The sequence below is a fragment of the Hypomesus nipponensis genome, chromosome 12 (genome assembly GCF_054491055.1).
Source record: "Hypomesus nipponensis isolate SF chromosome 12, ASM5449105v1, whole genome shotgun sequence".
Classification (NCBI taxonomy): domain Eukaryota; kingdom Metazoa; phylum Chordata; class Actinopteri; order Osmeriformes; family Osmeridae; genus Hypomesus; species Hypomesus nipponensis.
In genome coordinates, this window is record NC_140372.1 from 6,809,023 (window position 1) to 6,831,203 (window position 22,181).

General features: G+C 42.3%; 2 protein-coding genes across 3 annotated transcripts; one reads left to right on the top strand and one right to left on the bottom strand.

The window, feature by feature from the left end:
- Positions 1–286: 286 nt before the first annotated feature.
- gtf2f2a (general transcription factor IIF, polypeptide 2a) lies at positions 287–4,819 on the bottom strand. 2 transcript variants are annotated; one of them, XM_084667625.1, is made up of 9 exons: positions 4,642–4,819; positions 3,839–3,912; positions 3,711–3,729; positions 3,490–3,625; positions 2,126–2,185; positions 1,658–1,739; positions 1,476–1,575; positions 1,237–1,380; positions 287–987 (listed from the first exon to the last, which is right to left on the bottom strand). In XM_084667625.1, the coding sequence occupies exons 1-9, from the start codon at positions 4,705–4,707 to the stop codon at positions 865–867; spliced, it is 804 nt and encodes a 267-aa protein (XP_084523751.1). In that variant the 5' UTR covers positions 4,708–4,819; the 3' UTR covers positions 287–864. The 2 variants fall into 2 exon arrangements, with proteins under 2 accessions (XP_084523751.1, XP_084523752.1); XM_084667626.1 differs by lacking the exon at positions 2,126–2,185.
- Positions 4,820–15,053: 10,234 nt separating this feature from the next.
- On the top strand, positions 15,054–21,922 carry LOC146260834 (sodium/potassium-transporting ATPase subunit alpha-1-like). Its single transcript, XM_084667792.1, has 22 exons — positions 15,054–15,065; positions 15,303–15,410; positions 15,969–16,028; positions 16,301–16,504; positions 16,625–16,738; positions 16,836–16,970; positions 17,061–17,178; positions 17,377–17,645; positions 17,747–18,055; positions 18,191–18,325; positions 18,407–18,599; positions 18,704–18,879; positions 19,044–19,180; positions 19,370–19,520; positions 19,655–19,823; positions 19,930–20,084; positions 20,185–20,308; positions 20,499–20,644; positions 20,787–20,917; positions 21,062–21,163; positions 21,305–21,396; positions 21,719–21,922. The coding sequence occupies exons 1-22, from the start codon at positions 15,054–15,056 to the stop codon at positions 21,745–21,747; spliced, it is 3,069 nt and encodes a 1,022-aa protein (XP_084523918.1). The 3' UTR covers positions 21,748–21,922.
- Positions 21,923–22,181: the final 259 nt, after the last annotated feature.

The following is a 22,181-nucleotide window of genomic DNA, read 5'->3' on the forward strand; positions in this document are numbered from 1 at the left end:
TAGAGTTGAGGTTGACTTAACTAAACTAGTTGCAGAGTCAATGGCTGTCGTTTGCCTTTATAATTATACGTGTTTAGCTTGAGAAACATTTCTTTCCTTTGAAAATATGTAAACATTTTGTTAACTAATTAATTTGGTTCTGGCCATTGGTGATTTCAATAATACAATGTACATTAGATAATACACAATACAGATTATGGATTGTTGAAATCTAGTTTTGCTTCAGGAGTGCATTCTGACAGGTGGTAAATTGACCACTGTTGAACAAAGTAAACTTAATAACCACTTAGAAAATTGGATTTTATTCCAGTAGTCATTACATAAAACCATGACTCAATCCAGGAGCTGCATCCCTTAAGGGTGTGGTTAAAAAAAGTTGTCATGTAGTTACAGAACCACCACCAGAACAAACCCTTTTGTTCATTTCTAAAAGGTTAGCCTTAAAATTTATTGTAGCCAAATCTATTTTAAATATTGGGATTCATTTAAAAAAAATCCACACCTAATTCAACTGGTCAGCTAAACAATCCCTACGTTGCAACGATGAATGCATTGGGATCTGACTGACTGGTCCATGGACCCTGAACACATAGCTTTGTATGTGTAGCGTGGCTGTTTGCTTTTACATAAACATGCCCAGTGGAGTCTGAAGAATAAGTGTTAACATTTCCAACACTACATAAACACAGTAAAACACACGTTTTACTACGCTAGAACCACCTCTTCATTAAAAACATTGTCCCCTTTTCATAGGCTTGTGGAGGGGCATCTGCTGTTGCCCCCTGGTGGTTGGAGTAGGTCAACCACAAGCAGGCTCCAGTTCCAGCCATGGTGGGTGAGCTTGTGGTCAGGTGGCAGGGTGACCTACTCGTCGGTCTTTTCCTCACCCTGGTAGTGGCGGTACTCTGGCCTCAGCTCCCAGGTGTTCTTGTGAGTTCCCTTGACGTTGTAGATGCCGATGTCACGTAGGATCTCCTTCAGGTAAATCTGGAAGGGGAACGGATGAAAGGGATCTCCAGGCCAATTGTTTATGATTGTGATTGAAAGTATTTTCTGCAAAGTGAAATTGTAATAAAATGCTTCGTTGCATCCAAACCCTCGCGAAGAGTTTAAATCCGGAAAAAGCATAAGATAAGACACAATAAGTAGTGAAGAGAAGTTTGGGACAAAGCTATGATGTCATAACTAATTTGGGAGGATAACTAATAGAGGTTGTAGCACCAAAAGCTACTTTACCACAGGCTGTTTCGTGATGTCCACCAGGTCTTTGATGTTGTAGTACTGGTGCTTCTCAAAAGCGGAGAACAGTATGTCCAACACCTGCTGCTTATCAGCACGTGCTCGCTTGCCCTCCTCCTTCTTCTTCCTGTCATACTCCAGCTGAGAAAGTACATACACACATACAATTGACTCACTTTACTGGAAAGTAGGTGCAGAGGTAGCAAGAAAGTGGACGTGTGGATAAGAGCGCTTACATTGTAGGAATGATTGGCCACCGGTTTGTAGTTGTTGGTGACAGCTTTGTCCAACTGTTGGGACAGCCGAACAGGCTTGGAGGACTCCTCAATCTGCATTCTGAAAAAGACACACGCACACACAATCAGTTCTTCTAGCCAACCCCTTGCTCTGTATGTGCGTGTCTGCATCGTACACCCACCTCTTCAGCCTCATGTAGTTCTCACTGACAGCAGGCCGGCACTCTGCCCGCTGGACCACCACCCCCTCCAGGGCTATCTTGTCTGTGGAGAGGAGATGTGGTCAACGCTGGCTTTTCTCTGCTTGAGTGCATACAGGTGTGCATTGTGTCTGTGTGTGTGTGTGTGTGTGATACAGGCACAATTCTTTCTCTTTCACTGGGCAGCTAGTGTGTGGTCAGTGTTGATTGTCACATCCACAGAACAAGAGAGCGACCAGTGGTCTTGAACGGTGAACAGAGACACAACAAACGGTTCTCCTGTGAAGCTGTCAGCCTAGCTGTAGTGAGAGCAGGGGCAGTAAATGAGAGGTGGGGGGGCGGCTGTCAGAGGACACTCAGTGAAGGACCCCTGCCCCCTCACCCGGCAAGGTACTCCCAGCCGCTCAGTGAGGGGGGGGGTAGAGAGAGACAGTTGGACTGGACACTCACCTGGACCTGCCCCCGCCCCTGCAACTGAGCTGCTGCCATCAGATCTCTCTTCTAACTGGCCTACAGGGAAGGAGGGAGTGTGGGGAGGGAGGGAGGGAGGGAGGGAGGGAGGGAGGGAGGGAGGGAGGGAGGGAGGGAGGGAGGGAGGGAGGGAGGGAGGGAAGGAAGGAAGGAAGGAAGGAAGGAAGGGAGGGGAGGGGAGGGGAGGGGAGGGGAGGGGAGGGGAGGGGAGGGGAGGGGAGGGGAGGGGAGGGGAGGGGAGGGGAGGGGAGGGGAGGGGAGGGGAGGGGAGGGGAGGGGAGGGGAGGGGAGGGGAGGGGAGGGGAGGGGAGGGGAGGGGAGGGGAGGGGAGGGGAGGGGAGGGGAGGGGAGGGGAGGGTGGAGGGGTTGGATAGTAAGAACCATCACACCAGGATTTAGTGACTGCTCCCCTCCAGTGCTGAGACAGTGGCCCATGCACACCAGAGCATCCATCTTCCACCCGTGAAATGTCTGAAGGCCACGCTCTCTCACACACACGTTTAGCCACCACACATAGACAAATGCCAGCAGATGCCAAAGATAACTTTTGACACGCGAAAGAAAGGCGTTCCGCCCCCACCAGCTCACAGTCTGTGCTGAACTGGCCTGCAGGAGAGGGTGTGCGCACATTCAAAAAAGTAACAGGCCCATGCATAAAAATCAAGACCACCACACCAGATCAATAAAGATGAAAGGATAGGATCCATGAGGATTCAATGGCTGGTTTGTTTGCTTGCTTTTGTGCATGAAGCAGCAGCACAGCCAGCTGTACTGGTCTGGCAGATTGGAATAGGTCAGATGATTCACTGAGGAGAGTCCTCTGGTGGCACTGGCAACAGCAAGCATCAAACCTGAATGGAATTAGCTCAAACAAGCTTGATTTCTGATTGGTGCAAATCCAACAAATATCAGAGGGAAAGAGGAGGGGGGGGGTGAAAAAAGATAGAGAGATGGAGAGTGAAGGAGTGATGAGGAATAACATTAGAGACTTGAGGCAGGAGAGAGACAGGTCAGATCAGGTGAAGAGGCTAAATATGAGGGAGTATGTAGGAGAGGCCAAACAAGGCAAGCAGCACAGCACATGTGGTACTGGGGAGGCCACCTCCACCAGCACACACAGGACTTACCCCTGGGCTGCTCTATAACACACAATTACACCAAAACAAAGCACAAGAAATAATCAACCTGAAATTCATGACAACTTCGTAGACTGAGCGTGGACATTTTAAAACAAGGGTCTCCAAGGAACACCCTATTATACATCCTTCATGACCACCGTACGTTGGTGACACACACCATCCATAATTTGCTGAATGTGACGGTATGACGGTGATGCTCCTCACCTGACGAGGATTCTGTGAAAACGGCGAGAGTCTGACCCCCTACACTTTGCATGGTGAAGGGGTGGTCACGAGGTGCCCGCACCGTCTTGTCGATACCATCGATCACAGTTAGCTCTTCGTTCAATGTGAAAGACACCTATATGGGAACAATCATTTTGTTCAATAACGCTGAGTTGTGCTACCAACTTACAGGCAACTTGACATAGCTTTGATGTGTTTACCTCTGCCTTCCCTTGGTTCCTGATATAATACAAAAAAGAAAGAGATTAGTATGTGTTAATAGACACGTATCTGTCAGCTTTCACATAAGGCTTTCGCACTAAATCGAAAAATAGGCGGGATCACATACTTGCCAATTCGGAGCTTGCCAACCTCGCCCCTGCCTGACGCTTTGGCCCACTGTTGAGACAGGTACTTGGGCACCTGTAAGTAAAAACAAACATTGTGATTTAAGGTATGTGGTCTAATAGATTTAACTCTTAATTTGTAATGTATATTTACTACAGGGAGATAAGTCTAAGTTAATTAACAGGGATGCATTGATGTGCGAATTATCATAATGTGAGTTTAATGTGGCTTTATATTCCAGAAAACATAATGACAGCAGAGCAAAACCACAGACATTAAAGCTTAGATTAAAAAAACAATGCCAGTTGTTCAATTCATTTTAATCTTCTTGTTATATGACTACAATATTGAAGTAGCTTAGAACTAAAGCTAGCTACATTTAGGTCATATACCCAAGACTTTTACTCATGCAAATTTAAAAAGGCGGTTTATAATTTTCACAAGACACTACCAATTATCTGGAATGTAATAGGCTACAAATGCTGAAGTATGATTTTCGCCGTACTTTTCCACCTCTGCTAGGCCACTGTTGTGCTAACCATCATCATAGAATTGAATAAGTTAACTAAGGCTCGGTTACTGAGCTGGTATCACAATGAAATGTTGTTACATGCATGCTGTATTACATTAGGACTGGGTAGCATGAGTAGAATAACTGTAATTAAGTAGCGTACACTCTACACTAGGCTACTACTTGTGATAATAACTGTGTAGTTAGCTAGCTCTAGCTAGCTTAGTACTAGCGTAGATAGAAACTATTTGGTGCAATATGCGAGCTAACTTAAGCTTTGGAACCAACCCTACCTTTACCAGCCATACACCAGTATTCTGTTTAGCACCAGTTAAATCCACTTCTGATTTCTCTGACATGTTAAAAAATTGGCCGTGACGTTTTCCCGGTTAACATTAAAACACGTTTTTCTCTGAAGAACAGTGAGTACAACCAGAGAACAACGCCAAAGCAGATGCTGCAAATTGCCGGATGTAGTGCGGATGTAGATACGGAGGCTTGGAGGAATTAAACATTTTAGCTCTAGCCAGGTCTATGTGAAAGGGACTGCGTTGCATAAAATAATAAATCAAGGAAGTTCCACGCAAATTGTAAAACATCATGCCAGAACGATGTAATATCATGTATTTACACATGTACAAGCTTTTCACATGGTGCAGAGTAGCTTATTACAGTAAGCCTCTGCTGTGATGTCCTATAGAGGGCACTAACGATCCATCCATCTATTGCTGCTCGTTACGACGTTATAATGTTCTCTTCTTAAAATTGTTGGAATGAGTTTGAACTTTTAAAGGACCGTGTCTTTAAGGGGATGAAAATAACATGTTTGAGAATTGGGAATACACTGTAGGATTGGGAAAACCAGACAATGGCACTTGAATTTTTTTATTTTTAAGATTTTGTGCTTTCTTCAACGGTTGTCTGCTTCAATTGTTCAGAGAATATTTCTATAGGTCTAAGCACCTCCCAGCATTTATGGTTTTGATGTGTTGACAGGGCATCTATCTTTAGGCTGACCTCAAAGGGCTCCATTTCTCATGTAGGCTATGTCTGTGAGTACGTATCTCTGTGTACCCTGGTAACGCTGGAAACAAGTGAGAGTGTTTGCACACACGTACACCAGTCCCAAGAGGACACACACTGACAGGGGTAGCACTAGGGGTCTCCGACCGCTGCTGTGCGTGTGGGTGTGTGTGTGTGTGTATGTACGTGCGTACATGCATGTGTGTCTGTCCCCTCATTCTTTCCTCTCTTTTATTTTACAGAGCTTTGATAAAGACAGGAAAATGATGTAGGGAATGAGTAGGAGAGCATAATAATAACAACAGGAAGCTTGTTGAATAAGATGAGAGAGAAGATGATTCACATGTAAATACGTACCTGAGTAGAGAAGAAGAGGAGAGAAACCCCACTTTGAATCAGTGATCTTTGAGCCTTTGACCACGTCCCCCCCCCTACCTCGCCACATACTTTGCCACCCAATGGGCCAACAGGCCCCAAAGCCTGCTGGGAGAAACAACAGGGGAATCTGGGAAAGGCAGAAGGAGGGCCTTGCAAGAACAACAACATCTGTGTCTGTGTCTTCATGGTGCTCGGACTAGGGCAAAGAGAGACGGGTTATTTGTCCTGGGGAGGTATGGACGGCAGCAGGATCGGAATGGGTTTGTTTTCTGAGCAGTGTATTCCTCCCTGCAGAGGACACAAGCACATCTGATGGAATGAGGATGCGCAAAAACACACGCATACAGGTGGAAGACACTGAACTTGCTTAAACTCTTGCCACAACAAACATAGACAGTATACATTTAGTTTCACAAAATGGTATTCCCATTTGTTAAAGTGACTTGCTTTCACCAACCTATATTCTCCAAACATTCACATTTACTTGGTATATTGACGCAGGTGTTTGCACACTCACTCAAAAAAGTACCCACAGAAGAGAAGCGTCACCTCACCTGATGCCCTAAGCTAGCATCTGCAGCCTATAAGGTCCTGTCCTATACCACTTCACGCTTACCTGCTTAACCAGGCCAACACAGATGTATGAACACACATGCACACACATATATTAAATTGTTCTATATCTACACATGCTCAAATACACATACAAACACACACACATACATAGGGAAGTGTGGAAATGTATGTATTCACACTTTTTTCATGGTAAAAACCTGAATTTACCCCCAGGCCTAACAGCTGTCACTAAAACCACACAAAGCTCGGAACATGTTACAAACATCATTAGCCTCACTCGCTTTTATGAATGAAGCCAAGATGTGTGTGTGTGTGGACCACATTGCAAACACATTTTGCCTCCAGCAAGTCAAACTCTGTGTCTAATGAATTTGACATCATAGATTCATGTATGTTTATCTTTACCAACCCCATGGCAGTCACATGCTGACACACTCATGAGCACATACACAGCTGCTCTCTCTCTATGAACCCCTGGTGGCCAGATGGCCTTAATTACCTCACTCTTTAATTAGTAACTTGTTATCTATTCTACCTCTCAACATGCCAAACCCGTATCTATATACAATGTTCAGTGACTTTTTTGTGTCTGTGTGAGTGATTCACTTGCAGGACGGAAGTGAATTCCACTGTGGCGTGTTCTGTGATCAGAGGTATGCATGAGTGACTGGAACATGCTCATCTCACAGTAAAAATCCACCTGAAATATGAACAGACAGTGCTTCTAAAACTTTGATGAAATTGGTTGTGATCAGAGCTGCCAGATGTTACTGCCAATTAATGTAAAGGTGATCTGCTTAATCTATAATCTATAAATGCAATGATATCTATTTGCCCTATAATTTTTTATTATTCATTTCACAGTTCTGCTGATCAGAGCCGCAAAGGTTTATTTATTTTTTGTAGTGTCAACCGGCAGTTTTGTGTTTGTTCCATTAACAACCCTCATAAATTAAATATCATATTCTATAAATCATATTAGTAAAATAATTTGTATTTTGTATACTTTATGGCAATATGTATAAATATGGTCATTTCAATCTGACAGGTAAAGCTGATTCCTACGGTAAATATATACTAAATAGTATAACCTTTTTCTACTAGGTAAGATAAGATCATGATAGACCTACACTTGTAGATTTGATCTCTCTCTGAAGCAAAAATTACATAGATAAAAGCAAAATGATCATGAATAAAACATGAAAACACACACACAAACACAGAGATAAAAAGCCTCAATCTCTCCACCTTTTCCCACTTCTCTGGCAGGCAGAACGGGAGCTGGGTTAGTTTGGGGAATTATTAACCAAAATATAGGACCTCATTATACAGGGATTGTCAGTGTTGCCAGTATAATATTATCTTAATTTCTCTTAGTTTTCTTGTTTGTTTGTGGGTGAGCTTGTATGTTGGTTTTCCTTTCTTTCTTTTTCCATCTTTCTCGCTCTCAGACTTTGCATACATTTCCATACAAATTTTAATTAAGCTGGCCTTGTTCGGTTCCCAACAGCCCAACACGTGGCAGAGATGAGAACAAGATAAGGATGACCCACCCCCATCCCCACCCTGTTTGCCCCCGTCTATGGCTTAGGCATCATAAATGTCATGGAAATATTACAGCCTGCATCGGGGCTGGTGGAAAGCACGCATGAGGTAAAATAATCCTCTCTTACTCGTGCAATCTATCACAAATTGTCTGCTCAGCACAAACCTATTGTAAAACTGGCCCTGTGAAGCTGTCCGAGACACTGTACGCATGCTTGTCTTCTGCTTTCATTTTTTGGATTACTAAAAATATATAATTGATAATGAGATGATCCTCTTTTTTCTAGATGGGTGTTTCTCATCTTTTTCTCTTTTTTACTTTTTATATTTTTTATATTTTAGTTTTAGTAACTTAAAACTGTCCTCAAGACATGAATGTGCATGATCGACTCCTCTAACCAAACACAAACATTCCTGACATTTTGCTGGTGTGTAAATGTCAGAAGAGAAGCTGCGTGTTATAAATAAAGGTGTCAGATCAAACCCTATGTTCCTTGTTGAGATTTGGTTTTGTTTGTCGAGCTTAGCTTTAGCATTGATATTATTGAAAATAATTTAAAACCATCATTAGCCTGCAAGCCATGCAGGTTTGATAGCCTCTTCCATAGGCTTTAATTAGAAGACGGGTTAGCTCTTGAACATCTGTGCCATAGTGGTGTGATGTGTGGCTAAGTGAGGGGGGGGGGGGGGTAGTCGAGTCTAAGGGTGTGTGTCTGTGAGAGGGAGGAAAAGCAGGATGAGAATTATTTTCTTGCTAATCAAATTGTACCCCAAAACTTGTCTTGTTGCCTCCTCCATCTCCATGGAAACCACACCTGCCCAGTAGAAACGAAGGTTAGGGAAGAGGTAAGGAAGTGCGACCCCAGTCCTTGTTAGAATCCAGCTGTTCTGACAGACAATGAAAGGTCAGCCTCACTGCTCAACCATCTTCCTCTTAAATAACTTCTCACGCTCAGTTGACATGGTGTGTGTGTTTGAGGGTGGGGGTAGACACAAACACACACAGACACACATGTATACATGAAAGAGAGAGAAAGAGAGACAAAAAGACAGAGTGGCAGAGTGAGAGAAATGGAAACCGAAAACAACAGCAAATGAGACACACTCCTTTGAGTTCAATTTAATTCTGGCTGCTGGTAGCTTCCAACGCAAAAGTCTACCACAAACCTTGGATTAAAACCACAACACAATCTGTACAACACAGTACCTATAAATCATAGGATTAGTATGTCCATATGATGTAGAGTTGAGTAGTTCTGAATACTGAAGACACACAAGATTGTTGAGGTTGTGTGTGTGTGTATGTGTGTGTGTGTGTCTGTCTGTGTGTCTGTCTGTGTGTGCATCAGGAGTGGGGGTTGATTCAACTATGGAATGTGTCCAGCCAAATGAGGTGAAGACTGTTGCTATGGAAACAGAGCTTCGAGGGTTAAAAATGAGAAGGGTCCAGAGGGTGTGTTCAGAGAGAACAAATGAGGGAGAGGGAGGGAGGAAGGAAGGGAGGGCAATATAGATATATATATAGATAAAGATAGGAGAAAGAGACATAAAATGCTGAAGTGAAATGCAGAGACTTGTGTTTGGTGTATGTGTGATTGAAGACAAGTCAAAACTGCCATTGTACAAACACAAACACACACATCAGATCCCAGTTGTTACTCCCTCTTGCTCCTGAAGTTTACGTAATTAGCCCCCTGAGACATGTTGGTAGACGATGTAATCCAGCTCTCGTCCAGCCCTGTTACTGCTCTGATGCCCAGTGTGTTGCATTAGAATAACATTGACTCTTATGTAGCATGGCATTTGGCAGACACAGCTCAGGGAGACACACAGACACACAGCACACCACACAACCGTCAGCTGTCAACCTTCCACTTTACAGTCAGAACTGACCCCAGCTTCTCCAACCATGACTATCCATTGTTGCTAAGCAACATCTCGCCACATTGACACTTGGAAACCACTGCCTTTAAGAACGGTTAGGCATAGAGATTTTCTGTGTGTGTCAGTATCTGACAAAGAGGTAGATTACATTTTAAGAGTACCTCTTCAGATCACGCACTGCCCATCTGGGGAAGTGGCGTCATGGGGAGAGGAAAGTGTGGCCTCACTTAATAACACACACACACACACACACACACACACACACACACAGTAGTTGTATATTTCTCCCCCTTGCCTAGACACATACATGGTTAGGTTTATGCGGGTCTCATTAAATACTTATTTTTATTATTTTTGAGATGTTTCCTTCTGAGTCTGTAAGAGGGAACTCACTTCCCCCTCTATTTATTCCTAACCTCTCTTTTTCTCCTTCCTTTCTTTTGTCTCCCTCTGAAGTCCTATGCAACAAAGGTCAAATGTGTGTGTGTGTGTGTAAATGTGTGTGTATGTTGTGTGCGAATCTGTGTGAATTTGAATGTGAGTGAGTTATGGGTTTCTGGTATTTTTCCATGAGGGAATGCTTAAATCTCAGGGGACCCACTAGGTCAGTCATAAAGAGGAGGGTTCTGGTCTGGAATCTGGAGGAGGGGAGGGAGGGGGCGATGAGGGACAATGGGGAGGGATGACTGAACATAAACCTTGGGAGTGTGTGTATGCTCATCATTTTGCACAATACTTTTGCCAGGAAAAATACGGGTCTCTCCATTCAGTGGTGTCCAATATGCAGAAAAGGAGTAGAAGTTGAGAGAAAGAGGAAGAGGGAGAAGTGACCCGGGACAAGTAAAAAGGGAGAGAGAGAGAGCAAGGGAGAGGGACAGAGGGATAGGAAAGAAACAGAGAGAGAAAGCAAGAGAAACTAAAGAGATGAGGAAGTAAAGGAGAGTGGAGGGAGAAAGGGGTGAAAAGAAACAGTGGGGTAGAGGGGGGTAGAGACAGTCATAGACAAAGAGAGTGTTTGTAGAGGACAGCAATGACCTCTTCAAGGACAGACACATCACATGACTTCAGACCAGCCCCCCCACCTGCAAAAATTTGCAAACTTTTCAACTACACTCCCTTTGTCCCTCTCTTGCATTTTTTCCCTGCCTTTTACTTCATCAAACTTTCCTCACATACCTATTTAAGACTTGGACCGTTTCTATTTTTTTTAACAACTGTCATGTAACTTTCACATTTTCTCTGCCTCACTCTGTTTTCGATTCTTCCTCTCTCTCTCATTCTGTCTCTCATTCTGTCTTTCTTTCACTCTCTCTTTCACTCTCTTTCACTCTCTCTCTCTCTCTCTCTCTCTCTCTCTCTTTCTCTCTCTTTCACACAGAATTGCCTTGTTATTTGAAACCACTACCATGTAATTCACATAACATATTTGGTACTTTTACAAGACAGCTTTTTTTTACCTTAAAAGAACAGCCCTGTTCCATAGCCAACTCCACTGTGCTTAAACAGATATGTCAACTATTCAAAGTACAATAGCCTAAGGTTGATTATCCTTCTGTTTGACTCAGTCCCTGGAACTTCACTTTACTTTAAGGGAAGTTCAGAAACCACACAGAATCCACAAAACAGGCAGTAAAGCAAGTCAAGTGTGACATGACTCTCAATACCAAGAAATTGGTAACCGACTCTTTCTTCAGTGAGTAGACACTGTTTGCACATACACATGCACACACTAAATGCTTGCACAAAATAAAAGGCTTGGTTTGGGCTTGAAAATATACCGTCCAAATAGGTAATGTCATAGTCCACAGTAGAGCAACAGAGGGAAGCACTCTCAGACTGTCTTCAATGTGTGAAGTTCGGTCGGCTCGGAAAATGCTTTTGTTTGCTTGTTTGTTGGTGTGTGTGTGTAGGAGTGGGTGCGTGTGTGTGTCCTTTCTGGACAGAGGCCCTTTGTTTGTCGTGCCAGGTCTATTGCTAAGGCCTCTGCTTCATGTTTCTCCCTCACTCTCTCCTTCTTTCCTCTGGGAGTAAGCTAAACATGAGGGACGAGTTTAGCTCTGTCACATGGCAGCTCTGAGAGACAGGGACACTGTCCAGATACACATAGTGTATACAATTAAATGAGAATCTTGATCTTTTCTCCCTCTCTCTTTTCATTTAAATCTCTCTCTAACTTCATTGTTTCCATTCAGACGTTCAGCCTTCCCCCACTCTTCTCTCTATCCTCTCAGACTACTGTCTTCCTCCATCTCTCCATTCTGACTTCACTTCCCAACCCCCTCTTCATGCCACATTCTCTCCCTCATTTGTAATCAAGTGATCAAGCCAGCCTGGTATTTGCCAGATGTGTGTATATGTGTTTGCCTGTGTGTGTCTGTCAGTGTGTCTATTTGTGTATTTGTTTATGTGACACTTCAACCACAAATCAGATATTCTCTCACATCTGAGTCAGAGCAAGTTAGAACAAATGCTGGTTCTGCACAACTTCCATCACCCCCAAAAAAGAAGATTGATCTGCAATATCTTTGTTGATGATCCCAATTGATTCCCTGTTGTCCAGTGATCCGCCATAATCCTGCATGATTGAGGAGGTTTTTCAGGGACAGAACAGTATGGAGAATAAATCTACGGGTTGAGTTCAATCAGAATGGGGATGATTGATGAAGCATTTCTCTCTTATCTCTCTGTCTTCTATATTTGTTTTCCATGTCTTACTCTCACTTTGTCACTCACCTCTTGGGTCAAGTATTGGTAGGACTTCAATTCAATTATCATTGGGACATCTGAAACATATGGCTCTGATTATATGAAACCTATCATGTCATATCAGAGGCAGGAAGAGTTTGAATGATTCCCCTTGGTCAAAACCATACAGCTCTCTTCATAGCCATCCTCAGAAAACTTTCGCCCTACATTTAAAACACCAAACATTTACCTGGGACTAAATGTACAAGTTATTGCTCCAGTCAATGAGCATGTGTTGGTTGGTTTTGCGAAGACAAACATTTCTTTCACAGGCATAAAAGCATACACATTCACATTCACTTGCTCACGCAGTTCTCAAACACTCTTCTCTTGTCTTTCTCCATCTCCTCCCCCATCTCTTTCTTACAAACTGCCTCTTGTTACAGACTAGCAACCACAAACAACCAGATGTTTACCAAACAGACTTCCAACAGTAGTCTAATCAGTAACCTCCAGTCATGGCAGCCTAAAAGGACAACATCTATGACTTGGTGTGTGAAGGGTATGCACTTTATGTTAGCTTTCATCAAGGTGAATGGACAATTGAATGTTAACTAAAACCTGATGAGAAAAAATAACAGTTTTTTAACAAAACTTTTTGAGTTTTAACAAACACAAGCAAACAAACTTATTCATGTACGATATTTTGCTGCTTCTTTATTTGTATTTTCAATGTTATCTTCATGACAGCATATTTGATGCTGTTACTCTCCAAGCGCTACATCATGAAACACAGGCCAGGAGGTTCAATATGTTCCCCCATTGTTGCACCACCCCATATATTAACAGCAGTGCACTTGAAGTAAAAATGTAATCACAATTATATCTTTCCTGAGAAATATACAATAGCTCCATGAAAAAACTGGTTATTGTTTATGTATGCTCGCGCTGTTGATTTAAGTTCAGTGGACTCAGTTCCAATTCACAGATCACAGAGTATTACTGTTTCCTTACGGAGAGTGCTGTAGTACTGATCCCAGCACAGCAAGCTCTGCCAGGATGAATACTCCACCCAAACAACTAAAAAGCTAAAAAGAAAACTTGATTGATTGACCATAAAACAATCTGTTTATGCAATTACTAGACATGGATGGTCGTGTAGTGTTGAATTAAATTATTTGTGTCTGATGAATGTTGTATTTTTCCAGGTTTTGTGGAAAAAGAAACATACTATCGAGGTAGAGAGGCTGCCCAAGATCCCCAGACTCCACTCTGACTCTGATACAATAAGCATTGTGACGAGGCATTGAGATGTATTTGGCTGCCCCAACTGTGAGATTGTGATTCTAAAATAAATAACACTTCAACAGTAACTCTTTAGAATCTGTCTTCAGGGCAATGGTCCTTAAAGTGAACTCATTGTTCAGAAGGGGAAAAACAAATGAAATATATGTAGTTTGAAGATTTCCAAAGATCTGGACTGACACTACAAAGGTCAGCCTGAGGAGTCTGTTTGGACTTGATGACCCACTGGCTACTAGTAGACTTCTTCTAAAAAGGTGCTATCAGAAGAATATACCATCAACTATTGACCACTTACACCATAACCTCAGTGATAATCATGTGGATCACTGGTGTTTAGGCACTCTTCCTACGAACGATGAGACTAGAGCCATGACAGAATCTGTTAACACATAACAACTGATATTGTAAATCAATGCAGCGCAACATGGTGAGATGTGATGGCCTGTCATTGAGTAGACATCAACAAGTAAACGTTTACTAAACACACTACCAGGAACATCGAGACCATCATTAGGACAATCTGTGTTCCTGTGTACTCTATAGCAAGGTTATTCACATCCACCCTCACTCACTATCTTTTAATCTGAACATAATAGTCTACTCTACCAGCAACGGCTAAGCAATGAAAGTGAACAATCTAATGAGTCATTTGAAGTACCAATTGATCCACCAATCAATTTATTACTACTTTCTTTTGTAATGTCATGTTCAAATATACCTAAGCCAGGAACTGGGATTGTCCTTGATTAAGTTTTTAACTTCAGATGATTGATGTACATTTGATAACTATTATTGTCTGGAAAGAGAACATAAACATATGAGAAAGATGCCTGTCAAAAGATACATGCATGTGCATCATGCTGCTAAATGCTTTAACTGTTTCGTTATCAAGATGATACATCATTTACCATTCTAGCACTTATAAAAGATAATAGAGTTACCCTTCATGACTTTATCTCTCCATCTCTCCCTCTCCTCTTGCCACCCCACATTTTTACTGTAAACGTTAAACAAATATGCTTTCATTCAGAGTGCGTGTTGTCAAAATGACCTACCTGCACAGGTAAAGTTTGCATAAATAAACTAATTAGCGGCCCCCATTCATGCTCCTTCCTAATTTCCTTGGATTACATCTCCAAGGAAACGGAACAGGACATTTTAAAGGTATAAAGGTAGGCACTCCTTAGTCATCCATCCATGGAACTCCAGAGTCTGAGGACAGAGTGAGAGCAAGACAAACAGGGGAAGATTTTCTGGTGGAGTACTCTCAACAAGGACCGAAAAGTAGCGTGGCTACAGGGCTACAACCATGGGGCATGGAGTATGTTAAATTTGGATTTTAGATTTTTCCAAAATCAAGATTTCATCTGATCTAACCCTCTGCAACTTCCAATCATCTTACAATAATTTTTTTCATAATATTTATACAAATAAATATAACAACATTGTTAAATTGAAAGAAAGTAATGTTTTTGTTATGTGGCTTAGGTTCAGTGTGTTATAGATGTAGCAGATGGATATTGAGAAGTATCTCATCTGTGTTATTGTCTTGATTTAGAAGGGGAAAGTTAACTACAAACTGTCCGCAACTCATGAAAATGGGAAACATAAGAATGGAAAGAAAAATGAAAAAGACCTGGATGAACTGAAGAAGGAGGTTGATCTGGTGAGCAACAACACTATTATTTTGTGAAAAGACATGTGCAACTCAATTTAAATCAAACTCAATTATGAGGTGAATTCAATGACGCAGATATGATGCATCTCCAGATGCATAAACCAGGTAATGGTTTGTCACAACAATGTATTTTCAAGTAGGCTAGTCGCTCGTGCACCCATTGTTGATTTCAGTTGAGTTTTGTTAACAAATCTTACCATAGCACTTTAATAGATAAACAGATTCCTATACGTTTGAAAACAAAATATGATTTGTAATAGTATTACCTTGGGCTGTTTAAACGGAACATCCTGTGTCGGTCACCAATATGAGATCTTCCCTGTTGTAACTACAGTAAGGTTCGAAATAAGGGGGGGGGGGGGGGTGATGGGGGAGACCCTTTATAACTCTGGGATCACTAATTTTGTGATCCCAGATTTCCCACCCCATTTCCCAGACAGAAAACTACAAATTTTGGATTACAGTTGATCATTTAGTTACCATGCTACTTTATTACTATCATTATCACTCTTATGTCACTCTCAGCAAACCTCCTCTTGTTTTTAGGATGATCATAAATTGACCATTGATGAACTCCAAAGGAAATACGACACTGACACAAACAGGGTGAGTCAGTGTATGTGTGTATTGTTAGACATTACTCTTGTGTAAATTACTCTTCTTCTTCTTCTTCTTCTTATTATTATTATTATTATTATTATCCTTATTATATGTATTAAGCAGAGAAGTGGGGCTTGGGTAAAGAGTAGCTTACCCTACCTGTTTTCCCCATTTCTGACGGGGGGGAACCAAAGGGGTGCAAATGGTAATTTTCTAACCCCTTACCAACATCACTCATCCCTTTCTCCTTCATCTTCATCTCTTCAACCTGGATCCAGGGTCTCTCTAGTTCCCGTGCCAAGGAGTACCTAGCCCGTGATGGTCCCAATGCCTTGACTCCTCCTATCACCACCCCCGAATGGGTCAAGTTTTGCAGGCAGCTGTTTGGAGGATTCTGTATGTTACTATGGATTGGTGCTATACTCTGTTTGCTGGCTTATGGAATCCAGGCGGCCTATGAGAGTGAACCAGTCCATGACAATGTAAGGATGGATGTAAAAATGTGCCAATTACATTATATCTTCTAAAACAATATATCAGATATAGTTTGGGGTTACTGTTGGATGCAGTGTGTAAGAATGTTTTATTCTCTGTCCTTTCAGTTGTATCTGGGTGTTGTACTCACTGCAGTCGTCATCATCACTGGCTGTTTCTCCTACTACCAAGAGGCTAAGAGTTCAAAAATCATGGATTCCTTCAAGAAACTGGTCCCACAGGTACTGCTTCATGTGTGTTGTAATGCAGGTGACCTACAGGCAGTGTGTAAACTTTCAGATGTACGATGGACTGATTCACTTCCTTTTTGCCTTTTAGCAAGCCTTAGTTATCCGTGATGGTGAGAAGAAGAACATCAATGCTGAGGAGGTGGTGATTGGAGATCTGGTGGAGGTGAAAGGAGGAGACAGGATCCCAGCTGATCTACGTATCATCTCTGCCCAAGGATGCAAGGTTGGTCTTTTGATCACATTTCCTAAACCACCAACCTTTCAAAAAGATCATACAGAGAGACTTAACTGTGGATTGTTTCTTTCCACTCAGGTGGACAACTCCTCGCTCACTGGTGAATCTGAGCCCCAAACCCGTACCCCTGAATTTTCCAATGACAACCCCCTGGAGACCAGGAACATCGCTTTCTTTTCCACCAACTGTGTTGAAGGTACACAACTCAATGATTGGCCACATGAACAGTTCTTACACTGTATAAACCATTATTATTACCACAACAGAGAGCGAATGGTTTATTCATGGAAATGCAGAAAAAACATGGTCCGAATCTTTGACATTCAACATTAGATGAATATCTATGATATTTCAAACACGTCAAGACCATAATTTCCTTTTGGTTTTTCTTAAGGCACTGCCAAAGGTGTTGTCATCAACACCGGTGATCGCACAGTTATGGGTCGTATCGCTTCTCTTGCCTCAAGCCTAGAAGGTGGTCAAACTCCCATTGCCAAAGAGATTGAGCACTTCATCCACATCATCACTGGTGTTGCTGTCTTCCTGGGTGTGTCCTTCTTTATCCTCTCCCTCATCCTGGGATATGGCTGGCTGGAGGCTGTCATCTTCCTCATTGGAATCATTGTTGCCAACGTGCCAGAAGGTCTTCTGGCTACAGTCACTGTAAGTATTGATGAAAATCAAAAGTTGAGTAACATTGCAAATATCCTGGTCTAGCAATTTTATATGAATCACATGTTCTATTGCTCTGCTTTCTGCTATAGGTGTGTTTGACGCTGACCGCCAAGCGTATGGCCAAGAAGAACTGCTTGGTGAAGAACCTTGAAGCTGTGGAGACCCTTGGTTCCACCTCCACCATCTGCTCCGACAAGACTGGCACCCTGACCCAGAACAGGATGACTGTGGCCCACATGTGGTTTGACAACCAGATCCATGAAGCTGACACTACAGAGAACCAGAGTGGGACCTCCTTCGACAAGAGCTCTGCCACCTGGGCTGCCCTAGCTAGAATTGCTGGTCTCTGCAACCGTGCTGTCTTCCTGGCAGAGCAGACAAATGTCCCAATCTTGAAAGTAATTTCTCAGACTGATATTCCTAGTAGCTCTATCCACCATCTTAGACATTGTATGTACTATTGATGGTACAAACATTGTATAGCTCTTTTAAGAATTTAAATCCAACTCCTCTAAATCCTTGTGACTTCACAGAGAGATGTAGCTGGTGATGCCTCAGAATCTGCCCTTCTGAAGTGTATTGAGCTGTGCTGTGGCTCTGTCAAACAAATGAGAGAAAAGCATCCCGCCATAGCTGAAATACCATTCAACTCCACCAACAAATACCAGGTAATCAGCTGAGTCAATGAAGGACTAAATGCTACCCATTTTAGGGTCAAATGGTTTAAATCTTTTTTTTTTTTTTTGCAGCTCTCCGTTCATACAAATTCAACGCCAAGTGAGTCCAAGCACCTGCTAGTGATGAAGGGAGCTCCTGAGAGGATCCTGGACCGCTGCTCCACCATCTTGATCCACGGCAAAGAGCAGCCATTGGACGATGAGATGAAAGACGCCTTCCAGGATGCTTACATTGCGCTTGGGGGACTTGGAGAGAGAGTTCTAGGTAAGGGCTGGGTACCAATCCTATGATTAAGCAGCAATGCTGTTGATCATTGTTCAGACTAAACCGAAGACTTTAGAATTAACTTTGTCTGTCTGTTTTCTCAGGTTTCTGCCATTTTGTTCTTCCTGATGATCAGTTTGCTGAGGGCTTTGACTTTGATACAGAGGAGATGAACTTCCCCACTGAGAACCTGTGCTTTATTGGCCTCATGTCCATGATTGATCCTCCCCGTGCAGCTGTGCCTGATGCTGTGGGCAAGTGCAAGAGTGCTGGAATTAAGGTTGGATTCTGAAACTTGACTCTCACTTTGCATATGGTGTTTCTTCTTCATCCATGTACTATTATAATAAGACCAAGACAGTCCTATCTTGTTCCGATTAATTTGCAAACATAGATTACGCTTCCTGTTATCACATTTGACTAAAAGTCAATACCCCCATACAGGTCATCATGGTGACTGGTGATCATCCAATCACAGCTAAGGCCATAGCCAAGAGTGTAGGTATCATATCGGAGGGAAATGAGACCGTTGAGGACATTGCTGCTCGCCTGAAAATTCCAGTTACAGAGGTTAACCCAAGGTACTTAGACATTGTTAATGGTCATGTTTATTTAATCAGACATAAGCACCTTACTATGTATTCATGACATTTAGTCATTTAGCAGACGCTCCAGAGCGACTTACAGTAAGTACAGGGACATTCCCCCCTCATGATTTTTCTTATTATATTGTAAAAAGTATAGTTATAATTGTTTTGGTAACTTTTCAGAGATGCCAAAGCTTGTGTGGTCCATGGTGGTGATCTGAAGGATCTAACATCAGAGCAGTTGGACAACATTCTGGCCCACCACACTGAGATTGTGTTTGCCAGAACTTCCCCTCAGCAGAAACTCATCATTGTGGAGGGTTTCCAGCGCCAGGTAACTATAATTAATGACCAAACACAGACACAAACACATAAATCCTTTCAAAAACGGAGTCATCTGTTTCATAATAAATAAATGGAAAAACCCAATGAATGAGGGCTCAGATTAGTACTGTCCCCAATACATAGGGTGCAATTGTAGCTGTGACAGGAGATGGTGTGAACGATTCTCCTGCCCTGAAGAAGGCTGACATTGGCGTTGCCATGGGAATTGCTGGATCAGACGTCTCCAAACAGGCTGCTGACATGATCCTTTTGGATGACAACTTTGCCTCCATTGTGACTGGTGTTGAGGAAGGTAATAGCAGCTCTGAAGATAATTGTTACTTCAATAGGTCATCTAATCATCCTGGCAACCATGTGTAACAACTAATACCTACCCTCATATCTCCATCTTACCTCAGGTCGTCTGATCTTCGACAACCTAAAGAAGTCCATTGCCTACACCTTGACCAGTAACATTCCAGAGATTACCCCCTTCCTCCTCTTTATCATTGCCGAAATTCCACTAGCTCTGGGAACGGTCACCATCCTCTGTATCGACCTGGGAACAGACATGGTGAAGAACTGCTGACATTTTTCCAGATACATTTTCAAATAAGTGGATATATTTTAAATCCGACTGAAATCTGACTGTCAATCTAATACTTACCTGTCAGATTCCTGCTATCTCCTTGGCCTATGAAAAAGCTGAGAGTGACATCATGAAGAGACAGCCCAGAAACCCTGTGACAGACAAGCTGGTGAACGAGCGACTCATTAGCATGGCTTATGGTCAAATTGGTAAATATCTGTTGAATTGTGGATCTCTATCCACTGTGTCTTCAGATTTCACAAATACATGTTGTTTCACTGTTGACACCGATTTATTGACAAAGTGACTTCCTCTTATCATGTTTACTTGTGTAGAGTCTGAGAACTAACATCTCACGCAACCTTCTTTCTTTTTTTTACCTCTTTCTGTTTCCTCCAGGTGTGATTCAGGCCACAGCCGGGTTCTTTGTCTATTTTGTCATCCTGGCTGAGAATGGATTCTACCCCTGGGACCTGCTGGGCATTAGAATTAACTGGGAAAACAAAGACCTGAATGACTTGGAGGACAGTTATGGACAGCAGTGGGTTAGTATGCCTTAACATGTGTCATGCCGAACCTGTATGTGCTTTACAGACAGCAGAAAGCATGATGTTGCTGATTTGATTTGACACTCCTCATACGTTATTCCTTCGTCTGTTATGTGTCATCTCCAACTCCATTGCTCAGACACACGAGAGCAGAAAGATTGTGGAGTTCACGTGCCACACTTCGTTCTTTGTCACTATTGTGCTCGTCCAGTGGGCCTGTCTCATTGTTTGCAAGACCAGGAGGAATGCCTTCATTAAACAGGGAATGAGGTAAGAATCAAGCACACAGATTTCTTTCTTTTCTATATCTGTCAGTATTTCTTGGCTAGATAAAGGTCCATATGCCCTTTGTACACATAGCATCAATATCTGCCATAGTATGATGATATCTATGGGCCATCTTTCAAATCTCAGGAACAAGGTTCTGATCTTTGGCATATTTGAAGAGACAATCCTTGCTGCCTTCCTGTCTTACTGCCCTGGGATGGATGTAGCTCTCAGAATGTATCCACTCAAGTAAGTAGACAACTAATAAATGTTTATATTGCATAATATATTTTTTCTCTCTCTTTCAGTTTTTTTTTTTGTTGCTTTTTGCCCATCTACAAGTGTTATGATTTAACACTTTGGACTTGTTGTCCGCTTCTCTCTTCTCAGGCCTGCCTGGTGGTTCTGGTCTTTCCCCTACACACTGCTTATCTTTGTCTATGATGAAACTCGGAGGTACATCATGCGACGCAACCCAGGAGGTACGTCTGCCCCATTATTACACCCAATATATGGGACTGCACTGCCCTCTCAGCGTAATTCTTTTTTCACTTGGCACTAGATTAGATCAACTCACAAGGGCAAACAATTATCTGACTGGACTTCTGACAACCTACCTTATGGTTTTAGAGTAAAAGACATAACTGAACAGTGTGACATCTTACCCTGGTCTCCCCTATACGTTTGTCGATATTCAGGTTGTTAGACATAAAACATAAGTTGATAACCGCAAAACAATCAGATAAAGATTTTTGATCATCATACAATTCTAAATACTGTCTCTCTGATGTTGTCTTTTTCTAGGTTGGGTGGAAAAAGAAACATACTATTGAGGCAGAGAGGCTGCCCCGAGATCCCCAGATTCCACTCCGCAAACAACTAGGTATTACAGTACTTTCAAATCTGACTGCTGTGATACAGTGAGCATTGCAATATGGCTCTGAGATGCATTTGGGGTGTTCTGATTGTGACTTTGTGATTGTAAAATAAATAGCACTTTAACAGTAACTCTTGAATTATTAGAATCTGTCTTCAGGGAAATGATCCTTAAAATAAATGAATGAATGAATGAATACTGCTGCATTACACATACAGAGACATTTATTGACTTGTGGTCAATAAATACTACAGACATCCAAATATCAGCAACCTTCAGTTCTGTCAAGCCAAAGGGTCAGGCTGTCTGAGTGAACATTTGAATAGTGTACATTCACCTTTTCTACTCATCTTTGTAACTGAATATCCAGGTGTAGTTTTGCATAAAATT

Bases quoted from the DNA above. Each gene is read 5' to 3' on its own strand.
- LOC146260834 (XM_084667792.1), top strand. The intron at 19,824-19,929 runs GTAATAGCAGCT...ATCTTACCTCAG, and splicing joins TGTGACTGGTGTTGAGGAAG to GTCGTCTGATCTTCGACAAC. The intron at 20,918-21,061 runs GTAAGAATCAAG...TTCAAATCTCAG, and splicing joins TTCATTAAACAGGGAATGAG to GAACAAGGTTCTGATCTTTG.
- gtf2f2a (XM_084667625.1), bottom strand. From the start codon at position 4,707: ATGTCAGAGAAATCAGAAGTGGATTTAACTGGTGCTAAACAGAATACT. The intron at 2,186-3,489 runs GTGAGGAGCATC...CCTTCCCTGTAG, and splicing joins TTTCACAGAATCCTCGTCAG to GCCAGTTAGAAGAGAGATCT. The intron at 988-1,236 runs GTAAAGTAGCTT...TTCCCCTTCCAG, and splicing joins ACATCACGAAACAGCCTGTG to ATTTACCTGAAGGAGATCCT.